The sequence below is a fragment of the Antechinus flavipes genome, chromosome 3 (genome assembly GCF_016432865.1).
Source record: "Antechinus flavipes isolate AdamAnt ecotype Samford, QLD, Australia chromosome 3, AdamAnt_v2, whole genome shotgun sequence".
NCBI classification, from domain to species: domain Eukaryota; kingdom Metazoa; phylum Chordata; class Mammalia; order Dasyuromorphia; family Dasyuridae; genus Antechinus; species Antechinus flavipes.
This window is the reverse complement of record NC_067400.1, coordinates 557,000,447-557,021,635: the sequence shown is the minus strand read 5'-3', so window position 1 is coordinate 557,021,635 and position 21,189 is coordinate 557,000,447. Positions and strand designations below refer to the sequence as shown.

The following is a 21,189-nucleotide window of genomic DNA, read 5'->3' as shown; positions in this document are numbered from 1 at the left end:
GATCATCACTGGGAAGCCCTTCAGTGGGAGCTGTTAGAAGCAGAGAGGCTGCTGACTCAACTCAAAGCCCAAGCGAGGATGATGGGAGGCAAAGGCAGCAGTAATGATGGCACCCTCCAAAGGGTCCATGGAGGGGTAAGGCAAGCCATATCCTCAGCACTCTCTTCAACACTTGTTGCCTCTGCTAAATGTGATATCAGATACTTTCCATATCATTTTCTCCTCCCCCATTTTATATACTTCTATAAAGTATATACTTTACTTGACATCATTCATATCCTACACTTTGATATCATTCTCTACAGCATATCCCTATATGACATCCCCTCTATATGACATAGTTACATATTACACATCTCCTGACACACCTTCTGAATCCTCATCTAATATAATCCATATTACCCAATATCACAAGATACCCATCTGGGTAAAGTAGAAAGATGAATGGATTTGGAGTCAAGGGATCTGGGTTTCAAGCACGAGTCTACTACTTAGTACCAGATATGACTTATTTCACATCTTCATAGCTCAATTTCTTCACTTGTTAAATGAAAGACTCTATGATTTCTAAAACCCCTTTCTGCTACCAATCCCACAGTTTCATGATAACTTATGATCTCTTATTCCTACCGTAATAACTGGGATCAAATCATGGTGTCAATCACCCTGTATTGCATTTCCTAGTAATATGTATTCCATGTGTCATATCTCTATATCACATGTCACAATTTATTATGCCTTTCTCCTATATTATATTTCTTATCCAGTTTCCATAATATCATGCCCTCCATTTTATTAAATTGTACTCCCTTTTTCCCATCCATATCACTCTTTTGGACACATACCTGGGCCTCCTATGTCACCATGTCTTTCTGTGGATGGGGAGATTAGTAGATGGTTGTCTGGAATCTCTTAATCTATTACTTAAACAGCAGAATATCTCAGGAAGGAGAAACCACCTAATTAGGCAGAAATCCACTTTTCTAGGGGAATTAGACTAGATATCCAAAGTAGAATCAAGAAATCATAAATAGATAAAACAAACCAGAACAATGTGACCTTAAAAGGTCTTAGGAGATGGAGTAGGTGGCAGGTAGTAAGTCTATACTCTGTCTTCAAGCTGCTATGGTAGGGAGTAAGACCATTGTGCCCAACCTAATCTGAGAAAGTTAGGGTATTGCCTTTTCCTCCACTAAGTGCACAATTACTTCTCTCCATCCAAGAGAGTTCAAGAAAATCATCAATGTAAGTTAGCCTGTGGCAGATTTAAAGGAAGGATCCATCATATTTTCTATTCCCAACCAAATTATCTCACAGTCTACTTAAGGAGATCTGGCATAATGAGTCAGGTAGTAACTCATGATGAAACAGGTTATGGATCCCTTTAAGAAACTGTATTTCCTTTTGATCTGTGATCCTTTTCAGAGTCTCAACCATTCCTAGGGAAGGCATATTCCCCCCCAATTAAGTTATCTTTCCAGGATGCCAAGGCCTTTGATTCAATTAGAAGTCCTGGTCAAAAAGCACCCCTTTGAAGTGTTGTTAATTCCAATAGGAGATCCGGGCTGTTCCAGATCCCCACTTGGTCTGATCTTTTCAGGCTGTCCCAGTCTCCACCAAGATATTCAATATCACAGCTTCCTTCAACTAAGGTCTTTGCAGATGGACCTAGGTAACTCTCTCAGCTGCCAGGACCTTCTGTCCACTGAGAAAGCACTCTCAGTGCAAAATTCCATTTTTCAATAGATCTGCCACTATAGAAGTCAGTCTCTTGATAAACTGATTTCTACCCAACAATAAACTTTCATTTTGCAAGTAATAATTCGGGAATGAGTGAATTCTTTCACTCCTAAAACTTGTGGCCTATTTAAAGGGGATTCTTAACAACTGTCTTAATGCCACTAACCTCTTGAGCACCAGGAATTGGGACCACTCAAACCAAATCAATATGAATTCAATTGTTAAGTATCATATTAGGAAAGAAAAAGTCTAAGAACAATAATTGTAGTGAAGAAAAGCAAAGAGAATTGGTCTGATTGGGAAGAGACCTGATTACCTTTCATGAACCTTGTGACTTGAAAAAGTAACCAAGTCCCTGACTCTAGGTCTCTTCAATTTTTCTTTCAGGAAAACAAGATTTTCTGTCCAGCTGACCTCTACATTTTTTCTTTCTGTAGTTCATAACATAGATTTTTAAAGATAATCTATTTCTGCCCTTGCATTTTATACATGTGGAAACTAAGGACTAGGACTTAAAACATAACTTGTGAAATTTCACAGAAGTAAATGTTAGAAGTTAAATAGTAAGTATTAGTAAATGTTAGAACTTGAATTCATCTTATTCCAATTCTAGGACTTTTTCTAATGTACCATACTCTTCTTTGCCTAAGAGAAGACTGGAATAATTACAGAAGACTTCTTGACTCCAACTCCCTCCTCTTCTATCTAGGTGCAAAATGCTAGCATCATACTACAATATCTGGTCAACTCACATCAAGACAACTTACGGACCACTCTCCACAAATTGAATGCTTTGGAAAGCCAGTTGAGTGACTGCGAGAAGCAGAATCCTGGTCTTCAGACCCAGAATCTTCCTTCTGGTGAGTGTCCCATCATATCCATATTGAGCTTAGCCTCGAAGTTCAGGGCATTATTCTCTGCTTCTATACCCATCCCACCCATCCTTAGCAAAGGATGCTCTTGAGTAAAACTCAAGCTGAAAATTTAGATATTTGTTAATTCAATAGATTGTGCCACTGAGGGGCAAAGTTCCATACTATCTCATTTATTTTTATTTCTATTCATTTATTCACTCATTTGTGTATTCATTTGTTACTAAACCTGAGATTTTACTGTCATATTGAACTATTGAGCACCTAATAAACAAGTAATATAGTTCTCCATTTTCTATATAGCTAGGGATTTTAGAGAGAAGCCTTGGAGTGCTGAGAGGTTGTGATTAGCCCAAGGTCATGAAACCAGTATGGGTCAAAGATGGTACTTGAAAACTCCTATCTCTCTGATTCCCAGGTCATCTTTCTAAAATGACAGTATTTGTTTACATGTTCATAATCACAGTCATCCCCAATACACATATACACATACATATAGAGACATATATCTCAATGTGTTTTCCTCTAAAAAATAATTTTTAAAAGCCCATTTTTAGGAGACTAAGGGAAGGGAACAAGCATTTATTAATCATCTATTATTTATTAGGAATTATACTAAGTGCTTTTCATTTGATCTTCACAATAATCCTGTTAAGTTATATGACATTATTATTTCCCCTTTTTATGGTTGAGAAAATTAAGATACCCATCCTTATTTGACTTTCCCAGGGTCACATATCTAGTAATTATCTGATGCTGGATTTGAACTTGGGCCTTTCTTCTCATGGCTCTGTTCTCTATATATTGATACACACTGACTTTACACATATTGAGTGCCTATTATATGCCAGCCACTGTGCTAAGTGCTGGGTACATATTATCTAACATCAACATGCACATTGACACAAACATACATTCATACTAGTACAAGCACAGATACTCATACACAAACAACTTTTTGCACAGTCATTCTCATATCAACAGTGCACAAAATGGATCTCCAAGAAAAGTAGTAGCAATGACTTTCTTTGCCAGTTCATGTTTAACAAAATGCTTCCCTTACAAAAACCTTGTTAATTACACAGTTCAGATAATATTTGTTATCCCCATTTTTAAATAAAGAAACTGAGACTTAGTGCTTAAATTATTGGCCAGTTTTGCAGCTTCTAAGTGTCAGAGCTGGGATTTTGAGCCAGGGTTTCTTCTGACTTTCCAGACAGTACACTTTTTATGTGTTATTATGGAAAAGTAATTCTGTAAATCTTAAAGTAAAATCTAAATGTGAGTAAGGATATTGATGGTTACAAATAAAACACACTCTGAGGATTCTTTCCAGTCCCTTGGATCTCTATTGGTTTCACAATGGAAAGAACACCTTTGCTCCCATTTCCTAGGAATTAGCCTCAATCCCCATCCCTCCTCAAATCCCCCAAAATGTTGGAAGAGGCAAGCATGTGCAACTAGTGCCTCTGTTCATTCTGTGCCACTTTAGGGATCTATATAATGTTCTCCATTTTCCTAGGCTCCTGTGCCCATGGCACCTTGCTAAGTGTCAGTCGTCCCCTTGTTGTTCAACTCAACTGGCGTGGGTTCTACTACAAGGCTGGTGCCTGGGGTCGTGACACTGGACTCAATCTCACTTCCTCTCTTTACTGGGTGGCCCCACTTCGTTCTGATGGCAGGTAAACCACCTAGAAAGTGCAACATCCCACCACTCCACCTCATATTCTTTCTCTGTCTTTATCTGTCTTTGTCTCTTTTTGTCTCTCTGTCTCTGTATTTGTCTCTGTCTGTTTTTCTCTGTCTCTGTCTCCCTCTCTCTCTCTCTTTGTCTCTCTGTCTCTCTCTCCCTCTCTGTCTCTCTGTCTGTCTGTGTGTGTGTATGTCTCTCTGTCTCCCCCTCTCTCTCTTTGTCTTTCTCTGTCTCTCTATCTCTGTCTGTCTGTCTGTCTGTTTGTCTCTCTCTTTCACACACACACACATTCACATACACACATACTGGGACCCCAAGACAAGGTGTGTATGGGGAAAGGCTAGGTCCTAGACCTACTGTTTCTCATCACCTGGTACTAATAATAGCACTGACTGACATTGCATTTTATAGCTAAACCAGCATGTTCCTTATAATATCTCTGTTAGGTAGGCAGCCTTCATATTACTCCAACGCATCCAGAAGTCATGCATGATTTCAGACATTAAGGGTGCTTCTGTCCCGCTATCCAGATCCCACTTTACTTTCTATACCGTAACATACTTATTATAAATTGTCATAAAACCACTCATATCAGCAACAACAGTTTTGTAGCACTCTAAGACTTTCAAAAAGCTTTACAAATATTATTTCATTTTATTCTCACAACTCTGGGAGGTAGATTCTATTACATAACCCATTTTGCAGATGAAGAAAGGCAGATAAATGTTAGATGATTTTCCCAGGGCTGCAGAGCTAATAAATACCTGTGGCTGGATTTTGAAATCAAATTTCCCTGAATCCAAGTGTTACATCTACTATGCTACCTCAGTGCCCAGGGTCAAATTCTTATTGCAGTAGCAGTCTAATGATGTCCTTGTCATGCTAGAGAAAAGAACACTGGGTTTGGACCCAGAGCTCCAATCCTACCTGTTATTATTTATCTGTGTCTGTAAACTCGGACAATCAACTATTTGCCTAATAACTACCAATAAGTATTTATTTATCAAAATCCTTCTAGGTGCCAGGCACCATTTTAATAAAGAAAGATATAAGGGGGAAAAAATTTAAAGACACTTCTTGTCCTCAAGAAGCTGACATTCTATTGAAAGAGACAACCTGTGCACCTTAATTATTCAACACAAACTACCTATTTCCCACTCTCAGGAGATTGTGGTTGTCATATCTACAGTTTGGAGAATATATCATTCCCTTCTTTTTATACACTTGGATCCTCTTATCCCTTTTCTTCGTTTCTTCAGACCAAAAAACTTAATCTTTGCAACCTATCTGCAACCTATATTTATTTAATTAAATAAAAATGTAATTATTCAATTCTATAACACCTTAAAGTTTATGTAAAAGTTCAGTCACTATAATCCTATTAAGTGGTTTAAGTATTGTTTTTTTCCATTTTATAGATTAGGAGCCTGAGACTTAAAGAGAAAGAACATGCGCAAAATCACAAAGCTAGAATTAGAGTCCATTATTGCTACAATTACAAGGTTCTATCCATTATATCATCTATTGTCGATATAAAGTGTATATAATCCTTTGGTGAGCCTCAAAAAGACAATTAAATGGTCCAGTGAATTGATTTTTTTTGGACCTGGAATCAGGCAAATATAATTCCCTTCTCAAACCTTTACTAATAACTGACTAGTTGTGTACAAGACACAATTCTGCTTGAGTTTCTTCATATGTAAAATGATATGATTTTTGCATAATTAATACCAGAAGATCCCTTCCATATCTAAATGTTATTATCCAATGAAGTCAGTTCACTCTCCTGAGCCTTGACTTTCTCATCTTTATGAAGGTGTTAGATTAAATGACCTCTATGGTTCTTTTTTATTCTAAATTTTATGATCCTGGCATATTCTAGTATAGAATTCAAGCTTTCCAGGAAGGTGTTCAAGAAAAGAGAGATCTGTATGTGCTACAGTAGTCAGAGAGGAGGTTGTTAGCCTCCATCTGGTCTGGTCTTGAATGTAGAAAAGGATTAAATAGGCTTGAGAAGGGAGGAGAAATTCAATAGATCTAGTCATTTAGTGCTTGTATCCAGTAATAATCATTTTTTTTCCTACTTTGTACCTTTCCCAAGGTATTTTGACTACTATCGTCTACATCAGTCTTATGATGACCTAGTACTGTTCAAGGACTATAAGGAATGGAAGATGGGTTATGGAGATGGGAGTGGCAATACAGTCTACAAGAACTTCATGTATTTTAATTACTATGGCACTGGTGACATGGCCAAAGTGGACCTGGCCACCAACACCCTGGTACTTCGCCAGCCCCTGCCTGGAGCTACTTACAATAATCGATTTTCATATGCTGGTGTGCCCTGGAAGGACTTGGACTTTGCTGGGGATGAGAAGGGATTATGGGTAGTATACTCTACAGAGGAGAACAAGGGTAATCTGGTGGTGAGCCAGCTCAATGCTAGCACCCTGGCTGTGGAGAAGACCTGGCAGACAGGACAATATAAGCCAGTGGTATCTGGAACTTTCATGGCCTGTGGAGTCCTTTATGCACTACGTTCCTTAAGTACCCGCCAGGAGGAGATATTTTATGCCTTTGACACTAACACTGGGCAGGAGTACCACCTCAGTATCCTTTTGGACAAAATGCTTGAGACATTGCAGAGCATCAACTATAGCCCCTTGGATCGAAAACTTTATGTCTATAATGATGGCTATCTTGTCATATATGACCTTGTTTTCCAGCGGTCTCAAACACTACTATCTGCCAAAGGTGCAAAGGCAGGGCCCAGGGGCATATAGGGAATAAAAGTTTAGGTTTCAGTTTAGGGATTGAGGTGGGGAAAAGCCCTAGGAAATCTCAGTCTTTTATAACTCCTTCTTGGCTCTTATCTCTCCCTGAACCCTGGTGACTGGAGAATATTGATCAAATCAAGTTACTTATTCACAATCAAATAGTCAAGGAACATAGCAATTAGTCAAGGAGATCACTAAATTTAAGTATCCTTTTTAGGCTCCTTATAGCTCTAGTCTGAGCCCTGTAAAAGTGCTGCATTCGGTGTCAGGAAGCCTTTCTTTTACCCAGGCATTGTTCTATACTATCTTGGTGAATGCTAATTATTAGATGGAGATAACATATATTAGATTACCTATCTTTCATAAATGAGAAGAAAGAATTCTTTAAATTCTTTAAAATTCAATAAAATTTAAGCCATTATTTTTCAGTAATCAATGTAGTTGTCTCACTTTTGGGTCTGATAGATTGTGAATCTATAATTTTATGGTCTACAATTCTAGGATATGTGAATCTAGAATCTGTAGATCTTGCATTTAGAATTCTAGGGTATAGGTTGATGTGGGTGAGTGTTAAAGTTGATGATATATAAAGAGTCACTTTCGGTAATCAGAATAACAATCACAGCCCACAGTTCTAGAATGACTGTATCATGCTGATATACTATGCTGTGCTTGCTTACAATAGTCCTATAGCACTCATTGTGTAAAAAGCAATTAAATAGTCATCACCTATATTTTACAAAGGAGAAAATGAAGTTTCTGAGAGTAATTTCAGGGGAGCACTTCACTGGAAATTCCCCATTGTACTGCTGTCTGTATTTCAAAATAATGTTACCAAAAATGCCTCCCATATATCACTCTAATCTGCCTTAACAAGAGTACTAGGTGGCTATTTGACATAAATGCATCTATTTTTGGACCTTTTTGGACCTTGTGAGGATGAGGAGAGAGGAGGATATTAGATCTTCCTTGCCTAGGAATTTCTAAGTAAATGGTTGGATTTTCAAATACCTCATAGGCACTCCCTCCTAGACATTCAGTCTGTATTCTGAGTAAGTGACCACCTATTGGAAAGTAACATTTGTGCTAATAAGTCTTCTGGTCTGAACAAAGATTGAAAATTTAACATGTTTTTTCAATCACTTATGTTCCCTCCTCATCCCCAACTGAAAAATTTTATTAGAAACTATAAACATGTGTTAAATATGTGTGGGATGGCAACCCCTGACTGAAAATGACTACTCAGAGTGAAATGAAGTGAAGTGAAGATCAGAAGTTTTATTAGGCTCTCGGGAGAAGTGGGTAGTCGGCTCACTTAGCACTCAGAGAGAGGAAAAGCTGATTTTACAGAGGCTAAGAGATGATTTAAATGGTCAAGAAAAAAAAAATACAGAAACTATTCACCCACCCATCTCCTGTTAATCCTCCTAAAATCATTGGCAAACTTGATCTTTATTCCTTTATTTGTCTTTGGAATATAGGGGAGCTTTTGCGGGACTAGGGTCCTGGTTAAGTAATATCTGGCTTTAAAAAAAGGGTCTGTTCTGCTTCAAAAGTTAATAATCCATTAAGTCAGAGGGGTTAAAGGTTTCTAAAATAACTAAGAAGACTTGATTTTACTCAGGCTTTTCTCAATAAATAAATAGAGATTAGCCAGTTTGAAGACTTCTCCAATATCTCCAGGCTATTAAATAATTAGTCAGGTTCTTCTCTAAGCAGTAATCTCTTTTTGTTTTCTGTTGAAAAGTCTTTGTTCTTCCCAGAGCCTAAAGATTAAATCCTTGGTGCTGAGTTTTATTATTCTAAGAAGTCCTCAGTTTCCCATTTCACTCTTTGTTAAAGTGTTATAAAGGGTTACAATGTTTGTTACATTCCAGTCTGTTAAAATGCTTACTCAAACCTATATAGTTGACTTATTACAAATATTTGCTCAAGCTTAGCTGGTCACAATACTGTATTTAAACTATTTTAAGTTTTTTATCATGATATTTATACAAAAATTTCATTGCCCAAATTCATCAATTTACTTCATACATTAAAATCTAAATGGTAGGTTCAGTCTATATTAGTTAATGATTTTATGAGAAACCACATAATCAATAATCAGGAGCATCTACTTAAAACCAGCAGTAAGCATCATATGTAATGGGGACAAACTGCAACCATTCCCAATAAGATCAGGAGTGAAACAAGGTTGCCCACTATCACCGTTACTATTTAATATTGTATTAGAAATGCTAGATTTGGCAATAAGAGTTGAGAAAGAGATTAAAGGAATAAGAATAGGCAATGAGGAAACCAAATTATCACTCTTTGCTGATGATATGATGGTATACTTAGAGAACCCCAGAGACTCTACTAAAAAGTTATTAGAAACAATCCACACCTTTAGCAAAGTTGCAGGATACAAAATAAACCCACATAAGTCATCAGTATTCTTATACATCACTAACAAAACTCAACAGTAGGAGTTACAAAGAGAAATTCCATTTAAAGTAACTACTGATTGTATAAAATATTTAGGAATCTATCTGCCAAGGGAAAATCAGAAACTTTATGAGCAAAACTACAAAACATTTTCCACACAAATTAAGTCTGATCTAAGAAATTAGAAAAATATAAAATGCTCTTGGATTGGGTGAGCAAATATAATAAAGATGATCATACTACCTAAACTAATCTATTTATTTAGCACTATACCAATCAGACTCCCAAAAAAACTATTTTGATGACCTAGAAAAAATAACAACAAAGTTCATATGGAAAAACAAAAGGTCCAGAATTTCAAGGGAATTAATGAAAAAAAAAATCAAATGAAGGTGGCCTAGCTGTACCAGATCTAAAATTATATTATAAAGCAGCAGTTACTAAAACCATCTGGTATTGGCTAAGAAATAGACTAGTTGATCAATGGAATAGATTAGGTTCAAAGGACAAAACAGCCAATAACTTTAGTAATCTAGTGTTTGACAAACCCAAAGAACCCAGTTTTGGAGATAAGAATGCAGTATTTGACAAAAATTGCTGGGAAAATTGGAAATTAGTATGGCAGAAACTAGATATTGACCCACACAACACCATACACCAAGATAAGGTCAAAATGGGTTCATGACCTAGGTATAAAGAATGAGATTATAAATAAATTAGAAGAGCATAGGATTGTTTACCTCTCAGACCTATGGAAGAGGGAGGAATTTATGACCAAAGAAGAAGTAGAGATCACTATTGACCACAAAATAGAAAATTTTGATTATATCAAATTGAAAAGTTTTTGTACAAACAAAACAAATGCAGACAAGATTAGAAGGGAAACAATAAATTGGGAAAATATTTTTACAGTGAAAGGTTCTGATAAAGGCCTCATTTCCAAAATATATAGAGAACTGACTCTAATTTATAAGAAATCAAGTCATTCTCCAATTGATAAATGGTCAAAGGATATGAACAGACAATTCTCAGATGAAGAAATTAAAACTATTTATAGCCATATGAAAATATGCTCCAAATCATTATTAATCAGAGAAATGCAAATTAAGACAACTCTGAGATACCACTACACACCTGTCAGATTGGCTAGAATGACAGGGAAAGACAATGCGGAATGTTGGAGGGGATGTGGGAAAACAGGGACACTGATACATTGTTGGTGGGATTGTGAACACATCCAGCCATTCTGGAGAGCAATTTGGAACTATGCTCAAAAAGTTATCAAACTGTGCATACCCTTTGATCCAGCAGTGTTTCTACTGGGCTTATACCCCAAAGAGATACTAAAGAAGGGAAAGAGACCTGTATGTGCCAAAATGTTTGTGGCAGCCCTGTTTGTAGTGCTAGAAGCTGGAAAATGAATGGATGTTCATCAATTGGAGAATGGTTGAGTAAATTGTGGTATATGAATGTTATGGAATATTATTGTTTTGTAAGAAATGACCAGCAGGATGAATATAGAGAGGACTGGCGAGACTTACATGAACTGGTGCTAAGTGAAATGAGCACAAATGAGTGCAAGGGATCATACTGTAAAAAATTACCCTGGCATGGGTTCTGTCAATAAAAAGTTTAAAAAGAAAAAAAAAAAAGAGAAACCACATAATCCTTTACAAATAGTTACTATATTTCTAATAATAAAACAGCAAGATTCAAAGAAAACTGATCTGGAGACTTTTTTCATTGATCTTCAATCCTTATCAACTACTATTTAATTAAATCCTGTTTCTAGCTGCATCTTTTGAAAGAAATTGAACTTTTAGTTCATCCTAAAGGGGGAGTGAAACTTTGTTCCCTTTAAAATTATCACTTTGAAATTGTGTCTCCCTTTGATTTGAGAAATCAGAATCTCTCAGGCTCCAAGGAGTATAGAGACAAGCAACATTACTCTGGGGCAAGCTGGATCTCTATTTAAATTCAGGCTGAGGAAGCCTTCAAAGCAATTTCATTTGGGAGATCCTGGTCGGATCAGCTCAGGCTGCTCCAGCACCCCACCAAGAGCTTCACGTAAAATATTCCTTTTACTAATTTCTTTGCAGAAGGTCCAAAGCAATTTGGTATGCCTCTTTGGTATAGCTGCTAGGCCCTTGCCTGCTGAGAAGGCATTCTCTTCTCAATACTGCCAGCTTCCATTTCCATAATAAGACTTTCCCACTAAAGAAGTGAGTCTCTTAGTAAAACTGGCTTCCTATCCAACAATAAACTTCCATTTTTGACAATTAATACTTCAGGTTTTGTGAATTCTTTCATCTTGAACCTGTGCGCCAACCAAAAGGGGATTTCCATAACTCTTTGACTGCCACTAACTTCATCAGTCCTAAACTTTTTGCCAAGTCTTTATTCATGGTCTTCATCCCTTTAGGGAATGAGGTCCCCCATAGTGATTAAAATGATTTTCTGGTGGTTTCTATTCAGTCTTTGATCTCACTGGAGGAGGAAAGACCTTTTAGCTTCTTTTGTGCATCTTTACAAAGTAAAGAAACATATCTTTGGTCTTTTAAGCATCATTTTGCCTTTAATTGTACTGATTAACATCAGAATGCTCTGCTGGACTGAGTAATTTATTTATCCCTAACAAACCAGTTATTAACTAGCTCCAACTCCCTTTACTGTCCAGGAGACTAATTACTATATTGTGAAAACAGATGCATTTATGTCAAATAGTCACCTAGTACTCTTGTTAAAGCATGTTAGAGTGATCAAATCACAAATGATTTGAAGTTAACACAATCTGCTATGTAGAGAGCATAATTTATTTTTGTTTCTTTGTTTTATTTTTAAATAACAAAACACATAATTGAATGCCTAATAGACGGAGAATTAACTGTATTTGGAATAAGAAAAACTAAAAATTCCATCTGAGATACTCACTATCTGTGTGACTCTGGACAAGGATGTCCTCTGTTTACTTCAGTTTCCTCCACTGTTGATATAATAAGATTGATATAATAAGTTGATATAATAAGAGTAACTCACTTCCCAGGGTTGTTGTGAAGATAAAATAATATCTATTTATAAAGTGCTTAGTAGAGTATTTGGCACATAGTTGGTGCTACATGAATGCTTATTCCTTTCCTTTCCTCTTTCTTTCTAGTTCTAAATCAATTATCTTATGGTCCTGTGATACAGAAATTTTCAGTAAAAGAGCAGTCTTATTAGTTGTTGGTGCAAAACAGACTGCATGGAAACTGCCAACCCAATTCTGTCTGATTCTGACCACTCCTTAGTCAGATAACTTCTGGCCTTTGGAAACTCCCACAGACCAAACTTCAGAGATAATAGTGAATAACACCATTTCTCAATTCATTGCTGATTGATAAGCTGGTCATTCAAAAGAAAATTCCTTCTTATCCATGAGCCATAGAATTAGGATATTAATGATAAAAGCTAGATAAATGTCTCCTCCTTGCTTCTGTTTCTCTGCTAATTTCTTTTTACAAATTCAGGCCTGCTTTGTAATGGCTAATAGTAATAATATTGTAATACTATAGTAATTGTAATACAATAATATTGTAATATAATAGTAATTACAATAACACTTTGCCCTTTGACTAGGATATGGATTCAAGCCTGAAAATTGCTTTGAAGACACCTCACAACAGCAGTCTGGGACCCCAAACTGTTGGGGTCTCCTTCTCCCAACCTCAACAACTTTAAAGCTGTGCAAAACAGTATGAAATACAAGATGCTAAAAAATTCTCTTTGGTAGCAAGCTCTGGTGTGTTAGTTAGTACTCCTTTACATTCTGGGCCTGCTACCAAGACTTCAATCTAAATCTGAGTCTGAGACTTAAAAAAAAAAGAATTTTACATACATACGTGTGTGTGTGTGTGTGTGTGTGTGTGTGTTAGTATTCTTACAAGGTGCTAAGTCAGTTATCTAATTTAGCTTGGTTCTTAGGCCCATTGCTGAAAATGTTCTCTTCTCAGTGTTAAGCTTTGCTATCTTCCTAACAGGACTTTTTGCTACTAAGAAGTTTGTCTTCCTGGCAAACTGGCTTCTCAGATTTTGGGTTTTCAAATTCTTTCACATAAGACCTGAGCCTTGGATCAGAGAGGATTTCTCATTCCAATTCTTGCACTTCATCACAATTACCCCTACTCTCATCATTTGTACTTCATCACTTCCTTCCTATTTTCCTCCTTATCTTTCTTTTTCCTTTCACCCTGTTTAACTTCAAGTTTCTGCTTCTGAATACTACTTGCCTTAATCCACCTTCCCTTCTTTCAGCCCCAGTCCTTCTATAACCTTTTCTTCTCCTACTTTTCTATAGATTAAATAGATTTTTATATCCAACTGAGTATGTATGTTTTTCCCTTTGAGCCAATTACAATGAGAGACAGGCTCAAATACTTCCCCCACCTCCTCAATCTTCCCCATTCACTATAAAAACTTTCTTAAACCTCTTTTCTGTGAAATAATTTACCCAATTCTATCTTTCCTTTTCCTCTTTTCCCAGTATATATCCTTTTTCTTCTCTTAATTTTATTTTTTGATTATCATCTCATCATGTCAATCACATTGTCAATTACATTCATGCCTTCTGTCCATATACACTACTTTTAATTGCCCTAATAATTAGAAAATTCTTAGGAGTTACACTTTTTATCATCCTATATAGGAATGCAAATAGTTTAACCTCATTGAATCTCTTATGGTTTCTTTTTCCTGTTTATCTTTTTATATTTCTGAGTCTTGTATTTGAAAGTCAAAATTTCTATTCAGTTCCTGTCTTTTCATCAGAAATGCTTAAAAGTGCTCTGTTTCATTGATTCTTGGTTTGTTTGGTTTGTTTCTCTTGAAGGATTTTACTTAGTTTTGCTAACTAGGTGATTATTGGTTGTAATCCTAGCTTTGTTCTCTAGATTATGATATTTCAAGCCCTCTGATTTCATTTAAGAGCTGCTAAATTGTGACGACCGCGCTACCACCCAGGACACCCCAGAAACAGCCGGAGTTAGGACAAGCAAAAGTCCTTAGTCTTTATTCTCAGTCTTTAGATGCAGGATTGAACAGGATGGAAGCAGAATCTCTGCCATTGCCTTCTTCCTCATCTACTGCAAAGAGTGATCCTGGCTAGTCTTACTCCACCCCTTAGTCCCTCCTACACTCCTCTGTATACACCAATCATTGAGCCAGCACAGGATAGTGAGAAGGACCATTGTCCAAGCATATGCCCATAGAGTATTGTTTAATCAGGAGTTAGCCTCAAGTGCTCAGCAGTCCTGACCTCATGAGGTGCATTGACTCAATAGTTTCAGCCCTCTACACTAAATTTTGTATTATCCTTACTATTAATGATACTTGAATTGTTTCTTTCTAGTTGCCTGAAATATTTTTTCTTCACCTGGGAGCTATGAAATTTGGCAATGATATTTATGGGAGTTTTTACTTTGGAATCTTTTTCGAAAAGTGACAATAGATTTTTTTCAATTCCTATTTTATGCTTTGAGTCTAGATCATGGCTTTCAGGTCATCCAAGCATGTTTAAATCATCTCTCTTTAATCTAATTTCCAAGTCAATTGGTTTCCAATAAGATATTTTATATTTTCTTCTATTTTTTTCTTTTGATTTGATTTTATTGTTTTTTGATATCTCATGGCATCATTAGCTTCCATTTTCCCAATTCCAAATTTTAAGAACTTAATTTCTTCACTAAGCTTTTATATTTCCTATTCCATTTGGCCAATTCTGCTTTTTAGAGTTCTTTTCTTCAATGGATTTTTTTGCTCGTTTTGCCATTTAACCTATTCTGTTGTTTTAAGGTGCTAGTTTCTTCAATAATTGTACCTCTTTTACCAAACTATTCACTTTTTTCATTATTTTCTTGCATCACTGTCATTTATTTTCCCAATTTTTTTCCTATCTCTATTATTTGATTTTTAAAAATCTTTTTTGAGTTCTTCTAGAAATTTTTTTAAGCCTCAGACTACTTCAATTTTTCTTTGAGGCTTTGTATGTAATAGTTTTGATTTCTATTCTTCTGAATTTTTGTTTTGGTCTTATGATCATAATAATTTTCTATGATCAGATTATTTTGTTCATGTTAATAATGTTCTTTGCTTTCTATTTTTAACTTTGCATTGAAGCTGGTCTCTTGTCCTGGGATGAAAGGGGTATTGACCCAAGCTCAGGTTTTTGTGCAGCTATTTTCAGAGCTAATTCTGATCTGTAAATTCTCATTTCCTTCAAATTGATATGATCTAAGGAGAAGTGTGTTTATTAATTTCCTGGTCTATGTTCTAGTCTGTGAAGACCACAAGTATTTTTTTCTGCTCTGGAACTGTAACCAGGATCCCTGCTCCCCTGTGGCAGCAAACTGTGGTGTGTTAGTCCTCCTTATACATTGGGACTACTTAGGCTTTGACTTGAATCCGAATATGAGCAATGCACAGAGTCCTATACTTAGTACTAGCAAAGGAAGTTGCTATGATCTCTTTCTGACTAGTTGTCCAATTCCCCTGACTATTTGTTGGCTGAAGGCTATGGAAGCCACCATTGCCACTGCTGATTCAGTCTCTCCCAAGGCCTGCTGCTAGTTTGCTAGGGCACATCCTATACTCTCTAAGTTGGGGTACACTCTCCTCTCACCTCAGTGAGAGACAGACCTTTTGGTCAAACTTTTAAATGATCTAGGGCTAGAAAATTGTTTCGCCATATCCTTTCTGTTGCTTCAGAATTCATTGTGATTATTTAAAATTATTTGGAGGGGAATTTGGGAGAGTTCAGGCAATTCAGTGCCTTTATCTGTAAAGCAATGCAAAATTTTACATTATAAAGCAAAACAATTCCATACAATTAAATATTGTAAATATGATAAAATACTGCAATAATAAAATACTGCAATACAATATATTCAAGATATTACTGTAAAACAATCAATATAATATTGAAAGGCAAGGCAATTTAATACTATAAAACTACATAATACATTACTTTAAAGCAAAGCAATATAATATTGTAAAGCAATACAATATACTCTAGAAATGATGCAATAAAATACTATAAAGCAATGCAATACAATATAGTACATTAAAGCAATGCAGTGCAATACAACATACATTTAATAATCCAAAGCACTGATAGACTCCTGGGGAAATACAAAGTTCCAATAGGATATGGTCCCCGTATTGAAGGAAATTACAGGACCATAGAGAATAAGAGACATGATTCAATTAGCTAGAAGAAAATCTGCAAGAAATGCATTAGGGGTACAAAGTGCTATATGTCAGGAGAGATGAGGATGTACCAAGAGGAACATCTCTAGACCAAAGGACTAGGGAAGAGTTCATGGAGAAAGTGGCATTTGATATGGATTTTTAAGGAGGGGGAGAAATTTAATAGAGACAGATTGAATGATCTTATTTAGACCAGAGTGAGTATTTCTTTTGAGTTGTGATCTTACTTTATATAGTTTCTAATGACAATGACTGAGTGGTTAATATTCTCCCCTCTTTGCTTTCTTTCTATACGTATCCCTTTACCTTGCCCCTCCCCAGCTAGAACTATGAGGTCAAGGATGATTTCACAATGCCCTTGGGATGGGGAGACCTACCCTGTGGGGGCAGGGCAGGGACAAGGGGAGCAAAATACCCAGACTCACTTTGTACCAAGTATGAGCCAGTAGCCAGCCCAGGCCACATCTGGAGAGCTGGGGTGGGTGGCAGAACATCCCATCAACACCCAGCCCACACCCCGTCCCTAATACTCAGGGGACCCAGCGATACCCAGACCTAGCAGCCTGAGTAGTAATCATCTGAGACGGGGTCAGTTGCCATATTCACCCACCCCTACCCCTTTCACCCTTGCCTGCCTGTCCACCAGCCCCCATGCCCCACATCGCCTCTGACTCCCAAGTTCCAGTGCCTATGCAGATGGCCCAGAGTGGGCAGTCTTCACGCCAGCCCTCAGGCAAAGACGTCTCCCCAAGTATCATCAGGGTGTTGGTGAAGACGCCTAATGCCCAGGAGGAATTTGTGGTGTCCGACGATACTACCGTGAGTCAGTTCAAAGAGGCCATCTCGGCCCAGTTCAAGTGCAATGTTGACCAGCTAGTGCTGGTATTTGTGGGCCGCATCCTGAAAGATCAGGACACTCTGTACCAGAGGGGTATCTTGGATGGCTACACAGTCCATCTGGTCATCAAGTCCAAGAACAGTCCCTCATCCCAGTCCTCGGGGTCCCATGGGCCACCTCCCCTGGAGAATTGCCCTCGTGAGGGAATAGGAAAGGTAGTGGGCAGTGGGGGGCGGCAGCCCAGCTGCACTAACCGAAACACATTGTCCCTAATACCACCTCTTGGGCCTGAGAAGCCCAAAGCCCCAAGTCAGGTTCCACAGCCACACACCACACACACTCCAGAGAGGATGGCCCAGATGCTTGAGAGTCCAGTCATCCAACAGCTCCTCTCCAACACTGAGTTGATGAGGCAGTTGATCATGGACCACCCCGAGGTACAGCAGCTGATGAAACAGAATCCTGAAGTAGGCCACATCCTTGACAACTCAGAAATTCTGCGGCATACCCTTGACCTGGCCAGGAATCCAGCCATGATGCAAGAGATGATTCAGAGACCAGATATGCCACGAACCCCAGAAGGGTTCTGGGGTAATGAGACAAACCCTGGAGGGGACAATGCCCTGGGGCGAAACTATACAGAAATCCCTGATTCATTATTTGGTGGTATGCAGGATCCTTTGCGGGACAATCTTTTCTCAGGGCTCATGCGTGGGCCTACATCAGTTGGAGGCATCTCCAAACATAAGACCTCAGAGAAGCAGGATTCAACCACTGTGCCCCGAGTTATGCACCATTCCTCCCACGGCTCTCTCCCTAGAGGCCCAGTTCCTGTTCCTTTTCCTTTTCCTGCTCCTACTTCTGCTGCCCCCATGACCAATGCCCCATCTGCCACTTCCAAAAGTCAAAGCCGGGCACGCTCCAGTGGCATCCAAGGCATTCCTGCTCTGACCAGTGCTGAATCTCCTGAGCAGAGCAAGACAGACAAAACCTTTCAGAACCTTGTAGATGATCCACAGCAGCAAGAAGAGATGAACAATGGGTCTCGATTTACAGGAAACATGCTCCAGTTACTGGTGCAGAACCCACATCTAGCAGCACAGATGATGCTGTTCATGGGATCACCTCAGCTCTATGAGCAGATGCGACAACAGCTACCCACCATTCTGCAGCAGATGCAGCTGTCAGACCTGCTGCTGGCCCTGGCAAACCCCAAAGCATCTCAGGCACTACTGCAGATTGAGCAAGGTCTCCAGATGTTGTCCACAGAAGCTCCAGCCTTGTTGCCATGGCTCACTCCATACCTGTGGGGCTTAGGGCGGAATGCCTTCCCTGAGACAGCCACAGCAGGGACTCAGAGCAAAGACCCTTCTAACATGCCCAGCAGGGGCAAGAGTGATGCACGCTACCAGCCGATTGCCATCCTGCAGCGTCTTCAGGCTCTTGCAGGAGGCTACTCCCAGCAAATGCAGCCTCCTGAAGTTCGCTTCCGCCCACAGATGGAGCGCCTGAGAGCCATGGGCTTCCGAAACCAAAATGCCAACCTTCAGGCTTTGATTGCCACTGAAGGGGACACCAGTGCTGCTGTTCGTAGACTCAAGCGATCTCAAGCATCTTAGTTGTCTTGTTCCCCTTCTCATGTCTCCCTGCCCCTTCCCCTGGGTTTGCCTGTCCTGGGAAATGACAAAACAGCTAGATCCTTTCCCCATGGAACAACTGACCATTGGCCACAGTGGAAATAAAGTGTGATGGCTACATGTGATTTATTGGCTCTGGAAGCTTTTGTTTCCCTGTCTGGCCCAGAGTTTTCCCCATGGACTGACTTTGTGGAAGTGGCCCAAACACAAGCATTTGATCATAGGATCACAGATATAAAGAAGGAAGGGAATTGAGAAATCTAGCCCAGTCCCTTCATTTATTAGGAAACCAAAAATCTGCCAGGACTCAAATCTAATTCCTCTGACTGCAAGTTAGGTACAATTCCCATATGGCTTCTTGCTTAGAGGAGAATAACATTAAATCAATGCCCTTGACTAACATTTCCTACCTCCCTCTTCCCCTCACCCTTTCATGCCTATATAGGCATGTGTATTTATGCATTCATGATATGCACACAGCCATCCAAATGCACTCAAAAGGACATGGTTTTCACTTGTGCATCCTGACACATGCACACAAGCAGTTAGTTGCATTTCTACAATAGCTCATCTGTACCATTCATTTAAAAAGCCACTATGGCTTAGTAGAAAGCTGGCCTGAAAGCTAGGGAAGGCCTAGTCTCATCAAGATCAAATCCCAATATATAACATCCAGGTGCTGTGTCAAGTCATTTAACCTCTCATCACTTTAGGTTAAGCTCTTTGAGAGAATACATGACATGGAAGGCACTGGCTTAATTGGAGAAAAGTGTTCTCTATACCAGTGAAATCACAGGGCCATACCGTAGCCCTTGTTCATTTTAGTTCAATTCAATTGAAATCAGTTCTTATCTTTTGAAAGAATATCATGCATCAAGTCCTATGCTTAGCTGTGTTTTCAGAAAGACCAGAAGATGCCAGGATTGCTTTTACAATGAAAAAAAAAAAAAACATAACAAATAAAGCAGACACAAAGGGTAGACTTGGCAGTTTTCTTAAGAAAATCTATACACCAAGAATAACCATTCACAGGATTCTATAGGGCAGTGAGCTCTCAGAAAGAGGCTAAATGATCACAAGAGGTAGTATGAATTCCTAGGAAAAAGCAAGAGGAGAAAACCCTAGAAATCCCTGTCAAACTCTTGAGAGTCTATGATTCTTGTTCTTAAGAATGCAAAGAAAGATTAGATCAATAAGGACCAGAATAAATACAAATCCTTCCTGGAAGAGGTAGGGATGGAGCTGGGCCTGGAATTGAGGGGCAAAAATAGCTTAGGTATTAAAATTCAAGCAAATTTCAGTCGAGATTCTCTGATCCCATGTTACAATGGAGTGGAAAGCTGACCATATAGAGCCAGTGACCTGAAGAACTAAAGTTTGGGTTTTTTTTTTTTAATCCAGGAGACCCTGCTTCATTTGAGGATATAGATCTCTGCTTGTGTGGAAACAAGATGTCAGCAAATGAAATTCTTTTTTTCATAGAGAGGCTTTTTCATTTAAATTTCTCCTTGACCCTTAATATAGCTGACTTGTAAACCAGATTTTTACATTGCCTAAAATGAAGCCAGGAAAAGCAAAAGTTAAGCTGGGATCCATTAACCCTTCACTTACTTGCCTTTTGCAAAAGCTTTCTCTAGGTCCCATTGATCATCTACTCTGGCATTTTGCCTCAGAGGACTTCCTGTCCATCCTCTTCCTCATTATGGATGAAGTAAAGGGTATACCTCTCCCAACTCCCTGTATTCCTAGCCTACAGCTTCTCTGAGGCTGTCTCTCATTTACTACAGAGTATCCCAAAAGATTTCCTCAACCCAGAATGGGATGGGGTGGAGCAGAGAGTGGCAGAATTTTCCAGTTTTCTTTTAGGGACTAATAACTTTTATTATTCATACTTCCCAATAGATGTGCCCAATCTAAACACTCCCTGTTAGCTTGATGCATTCCAAATTTTTGCATCCTTCCTAAG

At 38.4% G+C, this 21,189-nt stretch overlaps 1 protein-coding gene across 1 annotated transcript; it reads left to right on the top strand.

The window, feature by feature from the left end:
• Positions 1-17,141: 17,141 nt before the first annotated feature.
• Positions 17,142-19,348, top strand: LOC127555341 (ubiquilin-1-like). Its single transcript, XM_051987573.1, has one exon. It carries the CDS (start codon positions 17,400-17,402, stop codon positions 19,203-19,205), a length of 1,806 nt encoding a protein of 601 aa, XP_051843533.1. The 5' UTR covers positions 17,142-17,399; the 3' UTR covers positions 19,206-19,348.
• The last annotated feature ends 1,841 nt before the right edge of the window (positions 19,349-21,189 follow it).

Excerpts from the sequence above, each read along its gene's own strand:
- LOC127555341 (XM_051987573.1), top strand. The coding sequence starts at position 17,400 with ATGCCCCACATCGCCTCTGACTCCCAAGTTCCAGTGCCTATGCAGATG.